The 16,408-nt window shown below is 49.4% G+C and overlaps 4 protein-coding genes across 4 annotated transcripts; 1 reads left to right on the forward strand and 3 right to left on the reverse strand.

Annotated features, from left to right (window-relative positions):
- Positions 1-472: 472 nt before the first annotated feature.
- FIESC28_03843 (uncharacterized protein) lies at positions 473-2,003 on the reverse strand (the record flags this gene model as incomplete). Its single annotated transcript, XM_031157992.1, has 3 exons — positions 473-1,110; positions 1,168-1,773; positions 1,826-2,003. 3 exons carry the CDS (start codon positions 2,001-2,003, stop codon positions 473-475), a joined length of 1,422 nt encoding a protein of 473 aa, XP_031017958.1.
- A 548-nt stretch (positions 2,004-2,551) lies between these two features.
- On the forward strand, positions 2,552-3,431 carry FIESC28_03844 (uncharacterized protein; the record flags this gene model as incomplete). The annotated part of the gene is made up of 2 exons (XM_031157993.1): positions 2,552-2,862; positions 2,918-3,431. 2 exons carry the CDS (start codon positions 2,552-2,554, stop codon positions 3,429-3,431), a joined length of 825 nt encoding a protein of 274 aa, XP_031017959.1.
- A 614-nt stretch (positions 3,432-4,045) lies between these two features.
- Positions 4,046-6,866, reverse strand: FIESC28_03845 (uncharacterized protein; the record flags this gene model as incomplete). Its single annotated transcript, XM_031157994.1, has 2 exons — positions 4,046-6,805; positions 6,846-6,866. 2 exons carry the CDS (start codon positions 6,864-6,866, stop codon positions 4,046-4,048), a joined length of 2,781 nt encoding a protein of 926 aa, XP_031017960.1.
- A 2,598-nt stretch (positions 6,867-9,464) lies between these two features.
- Positions 9,465-11,733, reverse strand: FIESC28_03846 (uncharacterized protein; the record flags this gene model as incomplete). Its single annotated transcript, XM_031157995.1, has 6 exons — positions 9,465-10,298; positions 10,347-10,457; positions 10,513-11,439; positions 11,495-11,504; positions 11,566-11,578; positions 11,676-11,733. The coding sequence occupies 6 exons, from the start codon at positions 11,731-11,733 to the stop codon at positions 9,465-9,467; spliced, it is 1,953 nt and encodes a 650-aa protein (XP_031017961.1).
- Positions 11,734-16,408: the final 4,675 nt, after the last annotated feature.

Below are 16,408 nucleotides of genomic sequence, written 5' to 3' on the forward strand. Positions count from 1 at the left end.
ATGGGTCATGAGATGGAATGAATGGCGATGAGTTCAAGGCGAAGACGTATTGAACAAAGGCAGTGGCCCAGAAAGTATCCGTGTCGCCGGAAGCCAGTCTTGTGTACACGGATACATTGTTTACATATTGGAGACACTCGAGGAGGGAGAGCACAAAGCATGGTTCCTTGCATTTTTTCATGCTGGTGATTCACCAGCCTGTTGGGGCGAGTCGGGCTTTGATGCATTTATATAGATATAAGGAGGAAACATGTTGCTTTTCTTGTTGGACATATTCTAGCTCCTGAGGATATGTGTCGAGTGTTGAGCACAAGACATCGATAATAAATAGCCGCTTGAATCTGCCAAATCATGAACATCGTATGTGACCATTTGATACTCCAATGAAAGTTGTGGTATATTATAAGCAGCAGTAGATGTCTATATTTCAATAGATTTCTAGCACAATATCCTCATGATATGTGTCTTTCGATTAAGCTGTGGATTCTGAAGGCGTGCCTTGATTCCCCACACGTGCAAGAAGTGCTGAAACTACCAAGCCCAGAAGGCAGACGCCAAAAACTCCGGCTACATTGACCACCGTTCGCACTGAGGATGCAGAAGACTTCTTATCCACGATATCGCCCAGGATGTCGTCAAATCGCTTAGCCATCTGCCCCCGTCCAAACATATCCTTGACTCTTGCTTCGCTCTTGTCTCCCATAGTCTTTACCTCAGCGTCATTGAGTTTCAGTGCCTGACGCACAACCTTAGCCCACTCATCTACATCACCCGGTGATCGCAACCATCCTGTTTCGCCGTCCACGATAGTCTCAATAGGCCCGCCCGAGTTGGCAGCCAGAACAGGGGTTCGGGCGAGCATGGCTTCGAGGGGAACGATACCGAAGTGCTCGTTCTTGGGTGTGTAGAGAAGAACGCGAGCGGAACGAAGAAGCGATGCTTTGAGAGAATTGGGGATCGAAAGGAGGAAGAGAACGGGGACCGAAGCCGGTGCTGATAGAGCGGTTATGAGAGTCTTGGTGGTGAGGTGCTCGAGACCGTGGGAGGAGGCGAGAGCTTCAAGTTCGGCATGGTATTGGACGTTTTCGGAGACGCGAGGATCATAGCCGCCTGCATAACAGTTAGTACTGCGGGAATACTAGAGCATGGGACTTGAGGGTAGCATACCTGCTAGGATGAGTCGGCAGCCCTTGCGCTCAGCTCCAGGAATAGCAGCAAAGGCCTTGATCGCAAGTCCAATATCTTTCTTCCTTTCGAAACGGTTGATACTCAAGATGACCTTTTCCCCCTTGAATGGAATATCTCCATCACCAGCATCTTCCTTCTCCTTGACCTCAGTATCCACACAAGGATACACCACTTTAGTCTCAGTGCGCTTCTTGAGGTTCGGCCACGTCTGGTTCACGATACCCTTTGTAAACCCCGAGTTAACCGCTACAGCGCTTGCGAATCCCATAGTCCATTCTTCAAGCCAGTCAAACGGGCGTCGGTACAGGCGCTTCAGGGCAGACTCGCGGCCTTGCGCAAGGAGAAGATCGGGGAAATGGCAGTAGAAGAGGATCGGAGTGGCGGGGGCGATGTAGCGCATGAGAGGAAGACCGGCGGAAAGTTGGTCTACGATGAAGGCGCGCGGGTTCAGAGCATGTAGTTCGCCGGTAAGAGCTATGTGCATCAGGAGATGGACGTGGCGGAGGATGGCGCAGAGGATTGTGAGGCGGGAGAGGATGGACATTGGGATGAGCCAGTGTCCACGAACACGGACGTCGAGGGTTCCTATAAAGTGTCTTAGTAGGTGTTGTATGAGAAACAGAGGGTAAGTATATACCATCGCGACATTCATCAAAGCAATGCTTCGGATCGCAATGATTGGTAAATATCACCACGCGATGCCCACGTTCTTGAAGTCCAACAGCAGCATCTACGACAAGACGCTCGGCACCACCGATACCAAGATCGGGGTGAAAGAAGACGATCGAGCCTTTATCTTTGGCGTCTCGAGCCATGATTGATTGCGCGCTCTCTCTTTCTTCAGAAGTTATTTGAGAGGGAAGAAGGGTTGGTGGGGGTTCGACTTGGAACTGATGAAATGAAAGCTGGAGCTAACGTGGGGCATCTTGGAGAAAGGAGAGTGATTGGTTGGGTCTAGTTGAGGTACGTGGCTGTCATGGGAAGTGGGGCCGTTCAGTTCAATCCCATCATGAGGTACGTAGTACGTACATTTTTACCCCAGAATCTTTAAATGTTCAAGTTCACATGCAAGTCAAAAAGTACTGCATAAACATGGCGGATAAAGACATCATTAGGATGAAAGGCAACAATATAGGTTTATCTTCCATATAGAAATCATATACAGCGTTATTGTAGCAGGCTATCCGTCTATCATATGACATCTCATGCCGAGAACAATCTCAGATCCATGGGTCTACCCCAACCTCAAAACGAGCCGAGGTGTTTCCTCTAGCCGTCTCCACGCTCTTACTTATATTTTGGATCCATTACTTATACCTACCACCCTCACTCCCTTTCCTCATCAACAACCAAATCTTCAAAAATGTCTTCACTTTTCACACTCCCCATTGAGCAGTGCGGCGCCCACCCAGGTGGTACTCTCGCCTGCACCGAGCCTGCACCAAGAGTCTACCTACTCACTCTCACATCCCCCCCAGACAACCGTCTCACAACGCCTGTCCTGAAAGCCTTTCTTAACGCGCTTGATATCATCGAATTTGGTTATCCTCACGGTGTTGTCGCGACTACTTCGGGGATTCAGAAATTTTATAGCAATGGGCTTGATCTTGAGCATGCTGTTGCCACAGACGGTTTCTGGCCTTTGTTGTATGATGTTTGGAACCGCTTCTTGACGTAAGTTTACATCCTCATTTACCGGCTAATTACATGTAATGTCTGACTGTACCAGATACCCTATGCCTACAGTGGCCCTCATGAACGGACATGCTTTCGCAGGCGGCCTTATGCTCGCCACATCCCAAGACTACCGCCTTGCTCCCTCCCCCCGTGGCTTCCTCTGCCTCAACGAGCTTGTCTTTGGCGCACCTCTCAAGCCCGCCATGTCAGCTCTGTTCCGCGTCAAGTATTCCCACGAGACTTACCGCAGCCTTGTCCTCGAAGCCAAGCGCTTCTCAGGCGAGGCCGCTGTGACAGCTGGTATCGCTGACGGCATTGCGCCGCAAGGCGTTGAGGACCTGCTTAGCTTTATCAAAGAGAAAGAGCTCATTGACAAGAGTAAGTCGGGCGTTTACGGCGTGTTGAAGATGGAGATGTACGCGGGTTTGATTGAGACCATGAAGGGCCCGGCTATGGAGGCGCATGAGAAGAGATTTGAGGAGGCGCAGGCGAGGGAGGGTGAGAGGATGGAGTTCGGAAAAGTTTGGTATGAGCAGTGGTTGAAGGATGCCAAGGCAAAGCTGTAGTTCACTTTTGTGTTGCATATACCCGGACTGTAATCACATTTGTACTGTATTGACCTATCACCAAAATCGTCTTTGTTAAATCAGCATGAGCTAGCTTCAGGGTGTAAGCCTAAAAGAGGAAATGGTTTGTTTAGTCACTTTATAATATTTGGATGGACAACTTTTCTGTTGCCCATTATGCTAGCTAGGTATTTTGAGACTCCGTATGATCTCATCATTATTACTTATTTCGATTTTTTATATACTGTTTTCATGGCCGCAGTTAAAGGGGGCGGAATGCTTCAGCACCCGATCATTCGCCGTCTTCTATATTAATCTCAGAATCTGTGATATCTTAGATGTCGTCCGTTCCTATATTGCCACTAGTTTACAGGCAACTCCCTCCGGTGACATGTATATATATGCAGAAAAATGATCATAAACCAAATACACCTACTGCGCCAAGTTCAAACTCAGGAAATCTCGATGTGGTATAGCAGCCCTATTTTATTGCTCCCATGATAAACGCCAAAACCCCTGTACCGCATGGACGCCTCGCAGATATATCATAACATGGTCTATGGCCGATGGAAATAGACATAATGCTAGAGTCAACGATGACCCAAACAGTAAAATCAGTGACCGCCTTGGCCCATATGGGGATGTTGCTGCTCTAGAAGACCCAGCACGTCCGAAGGAAAATAGTCTAACCAAGGGCCCATCATATCTGACTGCTGCAGCCCCAAAGCAGCAATATCAATATCCTGGCTGTCAAATGTAATACCATCCATGCTGCCCATAGAATTCGCCCAGGGCATAGTGTATGGGAAGTTGTTTTGGCCAAAGTACATGGTGTTAGCTCCAGAGAGTGTAGTGGCTGGAGTTACTCCATTCTCTGTCATTGCCGTTGGTGGAGAGACGCTATATGCATCAAATCCAGCCGAAGGCTGGCTTGTGGGTGTGAATCTAGGTCCGGTGTAGAAGTCGTGGCTTTCGCTATCCTCAGGAACCCCGTCAAACTGGACAGTAGGTCGCGTTTGGCCACTTGTCGCTGAAAGATTCGACGTCCGACGAGGCGCAGTAGGGCGAGATGATTGCCTCACAGCCGAAATATTATGTTGGGGGTAAGCCGGAGCGAGCATGTTCGTCGAATCTGGCAGGCTCTGGCGTATAGGGTCGAAGATCATATTGCCTGGTGGTGTACTAGGTGCTCGCATTGGCTGCGTCGGTTGTGCTGCTGTTTGAGCTGGCGAATCTCGATTTTGATACATGAGTGTCAAGCTAGAATTTGGTGAATTGGCTGTTCCTGCCAAGGTCCATGCTATAGGGGGCCCTGACAGCCGTGGGGATGCCTTATTCTCGAATTTGGGGAATGGGTTGTTCAATGCGCCATTGCTACCCCTACGAGGCGCCTTTGTGCTTTCATACTCTTCCGCTGTGTATGTTTCACAGTCCCAGATCCCCTTAGCCCTTTGATCCAGAGCAGTGATAATATACGTAGCACCGCCCCAGTACTGTTCAATCTGTTGTAGAGAATTGAAGCATTTCTGGTAATTCTGGTTAGCTGCAGAAGCCAACAAGGAATGTCTCGATGATTTTGCATCTCGAGATCTGTTACCCGTCGATGCAGTGTGTTGGGCACCAGGGGGTGAGCTGGCTCGCGGGGGTGAGCTGGATGCATTGGCACTCGACTCCATTACGAAGGCACAAGCCGCAATATAGATTGGCTGACAAGTGAAAGGGTTCCCGATAAAACTCTTCGGATCAATCAGGTCAGCGAAAGATAGGATATCGCAAATCGTTTTCGCACTGCTCATACTGAGCTCACGACTATCCGGTAACAGCTGAAGCTCGCTGCGAAGCTCGGCAAAGGGTGTGAGGAGGGTCGGCTGATGAAGAATGATGAATAGAGCGTGAAACCAAAAGTGTAATAAGATGAAGGTCGTGCCTTGGCCAGCTCCCAGATATGCCTTGAAGTTGCTCACATTGAACTGCAGGCGCCAGTCCCAATTCTTGTAGAGTCTTGTCAGCTCATGCTCCATCTCGCCGAGCTTATCCCAGGTGTCCTTAGTGAGATCCTGCGCGTTGCGAACCTTGTTAAGAACGTCGCAAACACGTCCATAAAGGTGAATAATCTGCAGGAAAATGGGATATGGAGCTGGCCAGTTCGTAGCTGGGTCAATAAAAGGTTCCGGGATCGAGAGTTCCAAATCATCATCTCGGAATGTCACAGGACGACCTGTTCCCGATGAGATGACCCGATCAAGAACAAAGACAGCCCAAAAAGTATCCATGCGTTCTTGTACAAGCTCCTTTTGCTCTTGAGGGTTCAGGTGACTTGATTCTCCTGCCTTTGCTTCCGAATCTCCTTCATCGACAGGTGGACGGCCCCAGTTCTGAGAATACAATGCGTCCTTCTCCCCATGGTACTGAACTCCAACCTCTTTTTGTAAGCCCAAGTCCACAGCCATACGAATAGCTAGGCCGAGGTACATCCAAAGCGCACTATCTTGGCCTGCTCCAAAGCCTTCGTATGCCATTAGTAGACACGCTTGTACAGCGCCAACTGTTGGGCAGGGAAACGTATCAACAGTAGCTTGCCGAGCTCTTTGTGCAAATACTGAGCCACGTTCCATTCTAGGCATTTTGTCGTTTCCATTTGTGAGGGATGGAGAGTCGGAGAATCTCGCCGATAAAGCGCATATTGAATCGACAAGTATAGGTTCAACCCTCTTTTCTTTCACCATGCGTAGGAACTTGGTTTGTCGCAGGAATGGGTAACTGGAACCCATTTGTGTAAAGAAGGTGTTCACTAGACTGATGATCAGAGGATGGACCGGAGCCGGATCGTTCGGATCGTAGGTGGGCAGTTCTTCGTGAACCGCTTCGCTAACAACTGAGCTGCTTCCTTGCGCTCCGCTATGTGTTGACATAGGAGACGTCCCAGCCATTGAACCAGCCGTCGAGCGCCTGCGATCGCGCACAGAAACTACCATTTGTTTGAAGCCAGGAACAATGGCAGTCGGGCCAAAGTATCGGAAGTAGGGAACGCGATGTCGTTCGGATTTGCGTACAGCTGTAGGAGAAGGTGTATTCTGGGCGGGTACGGACGAGGGTTGGTGGCTGTTGTGCGAGGGCGCACTCGGAGTTTCTGTCGTGTCGTGCTTTGAATCGACCATGCTCGCGAGCGACATTGTAGCTTCCGAAGCCACATGGGGAGTTGGTGCGTCGGGTGTGCGCTGGACCTGCACGGGGACTTTCTCGACTTTGATATCTTCATCGTGGTAGTTGTGATGTTCGTGTTCGTCGCGATCGTGACCAACTTTGTCCAACGGCAATTTCTCGATATCTTCCCTCTTTATCTCTTCGGGATATCCCAAACATCGGTGTCCGTTCTTGGTGCAAGTAGAGCAAACTGGTCGTTCGCCAGCGCACCTCGTCTTGCGCTTCCGACATGTTAAACACCTGAGCCGCAAAGGAGTTAGCACCTCGCAATTGACTTGAGAATGGCGATTCAAGTATCCGCGCGCAACACAGGTATGATGTTGGCCTGGAGTCGTGCGACTGGTGTTGTATTACAGCCAGGGGCAAGTGCAGTGAACCGGAAAACACTTACGCAGCATTTATTCGGCGCCGTTTCGAAGGCGGTTGTCCTTGATTATGTACGAAGCGAATCGGACGCGGCGGCGGCGGAACCGAGTCCGATGTGTTGGTCTGCGTGCTCATGGCTAGAACATGGTGATGCTTCTCTTAAGGTTGCAGAAGTGGGCGCAGAAGCAGACGTTGGAGGATTGAACGTCTAGAAGCTTGGCGCAAGGTTGGGGGACGGAGATATAAACATCCAGAGAACGATGACGAGCGAGCGACAAGCTGACCAGCGGGGTTTCGGTGTCTTTGTGGGCGTGCTGCAGGCCGTGTGGCTTGTCGGTGTTGGGCGAATATGCAGCAGGTGGCGAGGTAATGCAACCTCGGGGAATAGGGTGCAAGGGATGCGATGCGACAAGAGAGATTGCGATCTCGTTTGGTTCGTAAGCTCTGAGAAGAGAGTTAAAAAGTGTTGGAAATATGATGCGGCTACCGATTCGACAAAAGCGCTAAGGGTAGACGGGAGTGCATCAACGGCTTAGTGGCATGTTCAGGATTGGTCGTGTGAAGAGAACCAGGAACATGAAACCAACAATGACAGTGACAGGTCCTTAGGCTGAGAGGGAGGCAAGGATTTCCGATTGGGTTGTCAGGAGAATAGGGAGGATGGAAAGAAGGACGGACGAGAGTCGCGATGTTTGATATGGCGAGAGAGGCAACGAGAATGATAAGGAATTAGAGATTACTAAAGGAGGATAAGTTTGGTTTAGGATCGGGAGGGGGGGATGACAGTGAGAAGAAGTTGTGGGTTGAAGGTTGGCTTCCCTTCCTCAGCCAAGAAGAAAGTGGACGACAGGCAGGGAGTCAGGTCTGGGGGATGGAGATGGTGGTGTTTAGGCAAGTGGGGTAGATGCTCATGTGGAGAGTGAAAGGAAGGAAGGAAGTTGAGAGTAAGCTCAAGTGACTGGAGCTACCTAGGTCCAGTATCAAAAACAACAAGCAATGACAACATACCTTGATCGTGATAGCTTCAGTGTTGATGTCCAAAACAAATTGTATGTATGGGCCCAAGTACAGTGGCTTATGTTATTGTAGAAATAGAAAACAAAGAGGCGTTGTGTTGCAGATTAAAGTAAAGAAGCTAATGCAATCCAACCAACAGCCAACAAAACTGGGCACTGGCACAAAGGATGGAACGAAATATCGTCACATTTTATGATCCAGTCCAGTCCAGTCCAGTGGCAAGAATTTAGCCTTGATCCCTCTCCTCTTTTCTCTCTCTCTCTCGCCTTTTCTCATGGGCTCATCTCAACCAATCCTCCTCCACCATCAAACTCATCCTTTTTTACTTTCCCCTTTCCTACTGTAACCGTTGACCCTTCCAGCGCCCAACCGCAACCTTATTAGACTAAAAGCCAAAGCAACGGCCCGCTTGCCGCCTCGTTCAGCCCCTTAGCCTGGGCGATTATGATTATCATAGATCAAGTGACCGTCTGAAATGCAAGATCCTTGTCTCATCATGAAGCTTTTCTGTTTTACATGATGCATCTCGCACATGAAATACCGAACCGCATGTAGGCTGTCGGATTGGCAATTCTAAAGGTGGTAGGTGTTCTTGGGTCATTCTCTTTTCTGACCCAAGATAGGCTCATTAACCGACATACATGATTACAACAACGTCACCGCCAAATACTCTCCTTATAGCCGAGAATGACTAGAAACATTCTCGATCTGATTGTTTCATCTTTGGAAGCTTACAGTACAAGCTTACCCCACGGCGCTAGACAGTTGTCAATCCCATGATCCGGACAGCCACCCTGTACAGGTCGAATGGAAATGAAGAGCCAAGCAAAACCCAGCAACGGGCTTTGATATTAAAATGCGGGGGAGTCATTCATAGCCATGACTTGCCAATTGAACTTCAAGATAGTTTCAAATGGCTCTTCCTCCTTTAAGAAAATCCTCTGGCCTCAATAACCCATGGTTTAACACCGACATGCCATCTCCGATGCAGATCATCATGCACCGCCTGCCTCATCACCAATATAGGAAATGGAGCCTTCGATCTGTTGAATATCAGTGGCGAGTCATCAAGATCCACTAAACAGACACTGCGTCAAAATGTGATGAAACGAAACTATGTATCGTGATATATCCACAATGAATGGCAGATGCTCCTTCGAAAAGACAGCACACTCAACCTCATGGCTTCATATATACATACATATTTACATGATAGACAACCAAAGATAAATTCAGATAGACAGACACAAAACCAGTTTGTAAATTACCAACCCCAACAAATTAACGCCAGGTCGTCCCCCTAGCCCTCCTGAAAAATGCATTAACACTTCGCTTCCCATTCCTTTTTCAACTCCTTAAAGATTCCCAGCTGTGGATTATTGCTGGACGGGTATCGCCAATTCGCTGCCGTCGTCGTCATTTTAATCATCCAACGTCGTCTTCAAACTATCCAAAAACGATAGTCACGCCCATATCTGCACTGACTCTTCTCCAAAGATCACCTCCACTCCTCACACCCATCATCATCGCCTCCTCTTGCTGTTGCAACAGGTCGGCCTTATCCGCCCTTCTCCAAACTTCTTGAACGATCGTCCATGCTCGATCGATATTTGTCATACCTTGCCTACGGTTGATGGCGATGAACGTCTGGCGTGCCAGGTCGCGATCAGCAAGTGTAGTGGCCTCGCAAGCAGCGACAAATAATGGCCACAGAAGGGCACTCATGGGACCAGTATTGCTAACAGTTCCAACACAATGAGTCAGGCTGATATGCGCATGACGCTGTACAAGTGGGTGTCTGCGTGGGTAGCTGTAAATAGTGCGATAAAGGTAGACGAACGCTGAGTGGCGGTAAGACAAAGCATTGCTGAGAATACTCTGGAGGCGGCTCCTTTCGGTTGATTGTTCAGGACTCAATTCCTCAGGGTTCTGGTTCAGGATCGAGTTCTCGGGCAACACAGGGTGCCAGTCCTCAAGTGCGGCTTCGATGGCTGTTGCTGAAGTTTCAAATTCCGTTCTAAGAACCGCCACCTTGGAAACCTCCTCGTTCGCAACTGCAACGTCAAGTTGGTCTTTGAGGGCCAAAAGATTGGACAGTCGATGAATGATTGGCCATAAAGAAGTAGCCATGCCAAGCAGAGTGTCAACGCTATTCAGGGGAGATGTAGCACCGCCAGAGTCGAGAGGAGGGAAAGGAGCCATATAGTTGGTGCCTGGAGCGCTAGAAAGAGGAGCAGTACCAAACGATAGCGCTGCGATCACATCATAAAATCGGAATGCCTACGGATTATTAGATGCTGTTCAAAGAAATTCCAAGAGAAAACTCACTCGCTCCAGAAAGACACCAGTAGGATCGGTGGCAGTGCCATTATTGCTCATAATAGTCATGGCGCCCTTGAGATGGCCATCGACAATGTTCGATCGGCCTTTCTGAACCAACTATTACAAAGTCAGATTAACAAGATCAAGATAGATTGTCTTTGTCCACACTCACCACTTCATAATACACTAGAAGCATGATAGCAGCCAGTAGTTCATTTCGGTTAGCGCCTGGTCCTTTCTGAATTAACCTCGCGAGGCCTTGAATGGCTTTGTTATGGAAATAGACACTCTTCTCATCGTTCTCAACTCCACGATATTCGAGATGAGCACTCGCTAGAGCATAAACTGCGTTGGTCACCGGCTGGCTTGCGTGACACAAGGGAAGAACAAGTTGTTGAAACGGGTTACCGCTCTCTTCACGGAACACGATGAGATGCGACAGAACATTGCAGAAATGATCGACAAGAGCGCGTCGGTTGGTGCGTTCGGAGAACTCTGAAAACATTGGGGAGCAGAACTCAAGCCGAGGAGATGGCGCTGGAACGGGTGCAATCATAGCCAGGGAAGGCGAAGGAGTTGCATATGCGGGTGCATACGTTCCAGCGTAAGTCGTTGTGGGAATGTTGATTGAGATAGATTCCCGGCGAACAATCTCCTCAACATCATCCTCTTCATTCTCGAGATGTTGCACAACAAACTTTGGTTCATCAAATGGAGGCAGTTGAAACTCGACCGAATCGAGAGGTGAAACCAATGGGAGATCCGTAGGGCTCCAGTCGAAGGAATGGACTCTAGGCTTGCTCGCAGTGCGGTTGACGAGGGACGTATTAAGTGTTGGTGCCTCGGTACTGGCGGGAGCTTCGTCGGAGTCTTCGTCAGCTGATTTATCGTGCGTGTCGTCGTTCCATTCCGAGATTTGGGCATCCAAAAGCTGAGTTGCCCTATCTGAACCAGAGGAAGAATTGGTATCGAAGGGCGAGCATGGGACAGTCGACTCGCGCTTGCGCCTCTGGCGAGGTCGGACAGGTTCGTACACGCACTCCTGGCCACGTTCCTGGCACCGGGCGCATGCAGGTCGGATTTCGTCACATTTCTTCTTCTGTGAGGGACAAGTCAGTATGCTACCAATCTCAGGTTTTTGAGGAGCTGTGTACCTTTTCTTTACTGTAAGGAAGTGGCGTTAGTCAATTTGTTGAAACAAGGATAGACTGTTTATTAGACTTACCAATAGCTACATCCTGTGCGACAATAAAAGATATCCAAGTCAGCCAGGTGTTCGTGGTACGAGACAAGGGGTGTAACAGAATGCTTCTAGAATAAAAAAGTTAGACATACCTGCGCGCGAGCGCTTCTTGGGAACCTTTGGGGGTGCAAGCCTGGTATACAGCAACATCGCGAAAGCTATATATGGTGGCGAATATAGATAGATGATCAAAGGATCACAATGTTAATCATGCGGTTTCCATCTACCGGAAATAGTGCTGATGCTGCATACGGCTTGAGAGGATTGTTGACAATGTGATACGAGTGTTGCAGCCGTGTCTTGGTCCCAACACACAATGGTTTCTCGATATAAGATTAATATGCCCCAAGAAAGCGGTTGTCGAGAAGAAGTGAAACACTGCCGATGTCGAATACCTGATCTGCGTTGGTGTGGGGGAACTTGGAAGGAAGAGGGGAAATAAAGTCCACAAGAAGCCGAGGATCTGGGGGAGAAATTGATTGCGGAGATGGAAGGGTTCGATAGCGATATTCGATGTAAGTTGATAAAAGAATCACGATATAATCAGAGATCAAAGATCAAGAGGGGGGAAACGAGAAAGAAAAGAGAAGAGATGGGAAAGGGATCCAAAATTGATGCCTCGTGCGTCTCCGGGGCGTCATGGTTCGGTCTATCACTGCCAGCAGCAGAAGGACCTTACCTTAGGTTACCTTATTTCATCCATGCCTTGCCAGTCCCAGTCCCAGTCCCAGTCCAATTCTGTCACTACACACCATCGTGATCTTTGAGCATCCACGACTTTTCATGGATCCCTGGCCCTTGCCGAGACACTTTCCCAACTTTGGACGTTACCTTTTGCTAGCTTGCGGGGTTACGGGCGCTACAGTTGACTCGACGATGCAGTATTTTTGCCTACTGGATCAGAGGGAGAGAAATTCGGGGGATGGCAGATGGGACCATATGGAGTACAGGGGCCCTTGGGGTAGTAAAAACTTGACAGTCAGGAGCATGAGAGCCGATGATCCTTGGGCAACCCATCTTTGTTATGGTCATTTCTTGCTTACTGATTCTTACATCCTCAGCTTCGAGTCTCAGCTTTGTGATACCCCAGAGACGCTGATAGCTAATCCTTAGGTTCTGCGATGGAAGGATGAAGAAGCCGGGGAATCGGAGCCGAGCAGTTCTTACTGTGTTGAATGGGCATTCTGTAGCTGTTCAGACAGTACGGTTACAGTGTGACTCAGAGACAAACTACCCGCTCAAGTCGTCCCCCGCTCCCCGTATGGAAGTTAGCAGGTGACTTTCCTCCGCTTAGATTTAGGGGACCCTCAACCGACGCCACCCAAACTTCACCTCGCAGAGTTCTAGAATCGACGTAATAGACGAGAAGGGCATCAATGACACCCCTCACTATCTGCATCTGAGGATTAGGACTCGAACTCCTCGTGGCCCTGCAGCCTCAAACAGGATTCCCAACAGCAAGCACCTGGCCCTGGCATTCTTTTTCCCCGGTAAGCTGGAAAATCCGGGGTAATCAGACTGCTAATCCAGTGCAATTGGCCTTGCAATGACTACCACTACGCTGATTGAGTTCCAGATGGTGACGGGCAACTCGTTCTAACAGGCGCGGCAAACACAAAACCTGGCTAATTTACCAGCCATTGTCCGGGCCCCCGCGTGCTTTGCCGGACGCCGCAACCCTTCCCACTTCATCCGTTTAGCATGGCATGCTTGCATCGGTCTGAGATCTTCGCCCTTTTTGACAATGGGAATCCTCACGGAGATCAACAAGGGATCAGCGCCCCCCGCGCACGCGTGGTTCGATGGGATGGGTCGAATGGGAATTGCTGCGCCGAACTCGACCTTTTCGCTTGCGCAGGAACAGCAAAGTCGATGGTCAGGCAAAATAGAGTTCATGGACCCTTAATTACGTCCATTGATCGGCAGTTCTCCAAAATTGGGGACAAATAGCGACCCGATTTTGCAACGGTCTTGAGCGTTCAAGTCCGCACTGTCTATCCGTATACTGCCCAATGTTTTCCCTTTGGTATACCAAGAGAAACCGAGCATGATCGAGAACTTTTCAACAGCAATGACTGATCGTGAAGCATCAATCTTCAACCACGAGACCACAAAAGCTTTGGTCTAGACTGTGGCGCTTGGTGAACCGCCGGCATGCAGCCAACGTTGCAGAACCCTTGAGAGGCCTAACGATTCTTGGCAGGACAAAGGGAGGCCACAGATGCTCTTGGAGCTACGGGCTGCACAGAGTCACAGCTGTCGAACATCCATGCAGTTTTGGGGAGGTCAACTTCATGATCTGTGGATAAGCATCAGAGCTAGGGGAATTTGGCTTCGAACAAGCATTATTGACATGTGGAGCAACGCCAACACTTGCACGATCTGGGCTGATCTTGACAATGCAGCTCTCAAACTGTTGTCCTCGCAATTGCAACTGCATGGCGAGGAGGATGTCAGACCAGTTCATCTCCGTTCACCATGCCCCTTACCGGCATGAACTTTGTTTTCCTGGTCTTATTCTTAACCGAATATTGAGGCATCACGCAGTATAGCTACTTGACGGCCTATTCACGAAAACTCCTTCGGCGCGGCTTGCCATCATCCGTTACTATAGGGAGCCGAGGTCCGCTGCATCTCGGAAATCGTTTAAATCGACATTGGCTCTAAAAGTGCGTCTCCACAAGTCGAATTTCCCAGTCCCATCATCTGCTCCAGCAGAGGGGTTGATCTATTTTCGGAAAATGCGCCGTCATTTCACGATGTCAAGTGTCAACTGAACCAGTCGGTCTCAAGGTCAGAAAACCTGCCTCTAATGGTCTGAGAGAGGAAATACTTTAGTAACATTATACGAGTATAGACCGGGTCTTAGGCCGTTCATTTTCGTCAGCCTAAGCATCTGGTTTCGAATTTCATGTTCTCTCTAGTCCGCATGGCATAACCAACCATGCTAGGCGATGAAGTTCTGAAGGTATATCTGATTGTCAAGCCGAAAGGATAGCTAGTCTGCTAGTTCAAACTGTATTCGTCGTGCTTTGGATGAAGCTTCTTAAAGCTAACAGCTTGACCGCTGAAAGAACGATCGTACTAACAGTCTTAAGTCTGCTCTGCAACAAGGAAAATCCCAAACAGTCAGACTGACCGTATCGCGTCAGAAATGCCCCAAGGCCCTATGATCCCGTGATGGGCCTGTTTTTCCAGGTCTGCGCTGCTTGCCATTTCATGCTCAGTACTCGCCTATTCGGCTCGTTCGCCGGCTCGGTTGAGCCCCACGCGGTCGAAGTCCCATCAACTTCATCAAGCAGCACACCCAAAAGGTTCACATTCTTCGTCGCAAAGCTTACTGAAGTCTGTCCGACTCTCCGCTCACGATGTTCTCGGCCCCCAAAACCCCAGTGCTTTGGCAACACGCATGTGGCTCTCCTGTCGATTATTGACAGGGTTGTCTCACTCAAGGACGACTTTTGATTCGTGGCCTTGTCCCTTTGTCAGACGGATACGTCCTTTGAATGGCTGCCACGGTAGCAACGCCAATGCAAATGGATGCACCATTTTGTTCCGAGCAATGCATTCTCCGTTTCCAGTCGGCCACTGAAAGGCTGGGAAGCCAACCATCGGCCAATGATACAATGAGGGACACAGCATTCGTATGGAGGATCTCGAAATAGAGCAGCTTGGGGGCTTCGCTCTGGACCTTTGGGGCGCTGCACCCAGCGAATCCTATCAGATGCGGCGCTGCATGAGCTGCGAGTTGAGGTAGGGCAACTGAGGAAGATGACGAACTCTGTTCCTCTCTGACACCTCCGTCACCGATCGATGGTTTTGAGGCTTTTGTCCTATGGCATCGCCGATTATGTTTCAGTTCAAACTGTCTCCCGCATGAGAAAATGAGCCGCGTGTCGTGTCCATTTATGCTTATCCGTAGAACGTTGCTCATCATCGTTGCGTTGTTCACCTTCTCACCGTTTCACTCTTGAGTGTCTCCACGCTGGACCCATGATAATATCCTCCAGAGGAGCTATAATTCTCTAAATCTCCCCAGCTCAGCGCACTGAGCCTTTTTACCCAACCAGAACGACCCTTATAGCTGGTTTCAGTGGGCATCTTGCTCAGCCCTACAGACGCCGTTGTCTCGTCTGGTACGATTAGAGCAATTACTGCTCACTCGTGGCGTAGCATCTTCTGACCCCGGCTCAGGACAAGCCTCTAAGGCCTCCGTTGCTGACATTAGGAATCTCGCTGTTTTGTCTGACTCTGTTCTCCTTTTCTGTTCTTTTCCTATTCTTAATCATTTTGTTGGACGAATACTGAACTTCGGCTTTACGACGATCCTAACTTGAACCGATCGGTGGCTGTTGTAAATCAGTACCTATCAGAATTACAGCCGAATTTGCGACAACCACCACTTTGAGAAGCTATTTACCCGTTTCGCATTCAACTCATGATCGGCGCCTCGCGACTTTGCAACATTATCTCGATTCGGTATCGCATTTCCCCTCAGTTCCATGATCGCAAAAGATGAGGGGCTGGGGGTGTAGATTATACGCCGCCACGCTTCTGGGTGCCTTTTTGGCTTTGGGGGTCGAAGCGGCCGATTTTAGAAGATACGATGGAGTTCATAGGATTGAGAAGGAGTCGCAAACCACACAAGCCGCGGGTCTTAATCGACGAGCCGAAGAACAATGCGCTACGAGTATGAAGCTGTGTCCCGCAAGTCTGAACGGAGGATGCTGTCCCGAGAACTACGATTGCGCCAAAGAGAGCTGCCAAGCGACAACGAGAGGCCCTTCAACATGTGGAACAAAAGTCGGTTGGCATATTTGCGACG

This window comes from Fusarium coffeatum, assembly GCF_003316985.1.
Source record: "Fusarium coffeatum strain FIESC_28 chromosome Unknown BRIP53273_contig_80, whole genome shotgun sequence".
Classification (NCBI taxonomy): domain Eukaryota; kingdom Fungi; phylum Ascomycota; class Sordariomycetes; order Hypocreales; family Nectriaceae; genus Fusarium; species Fusarium coffeatum.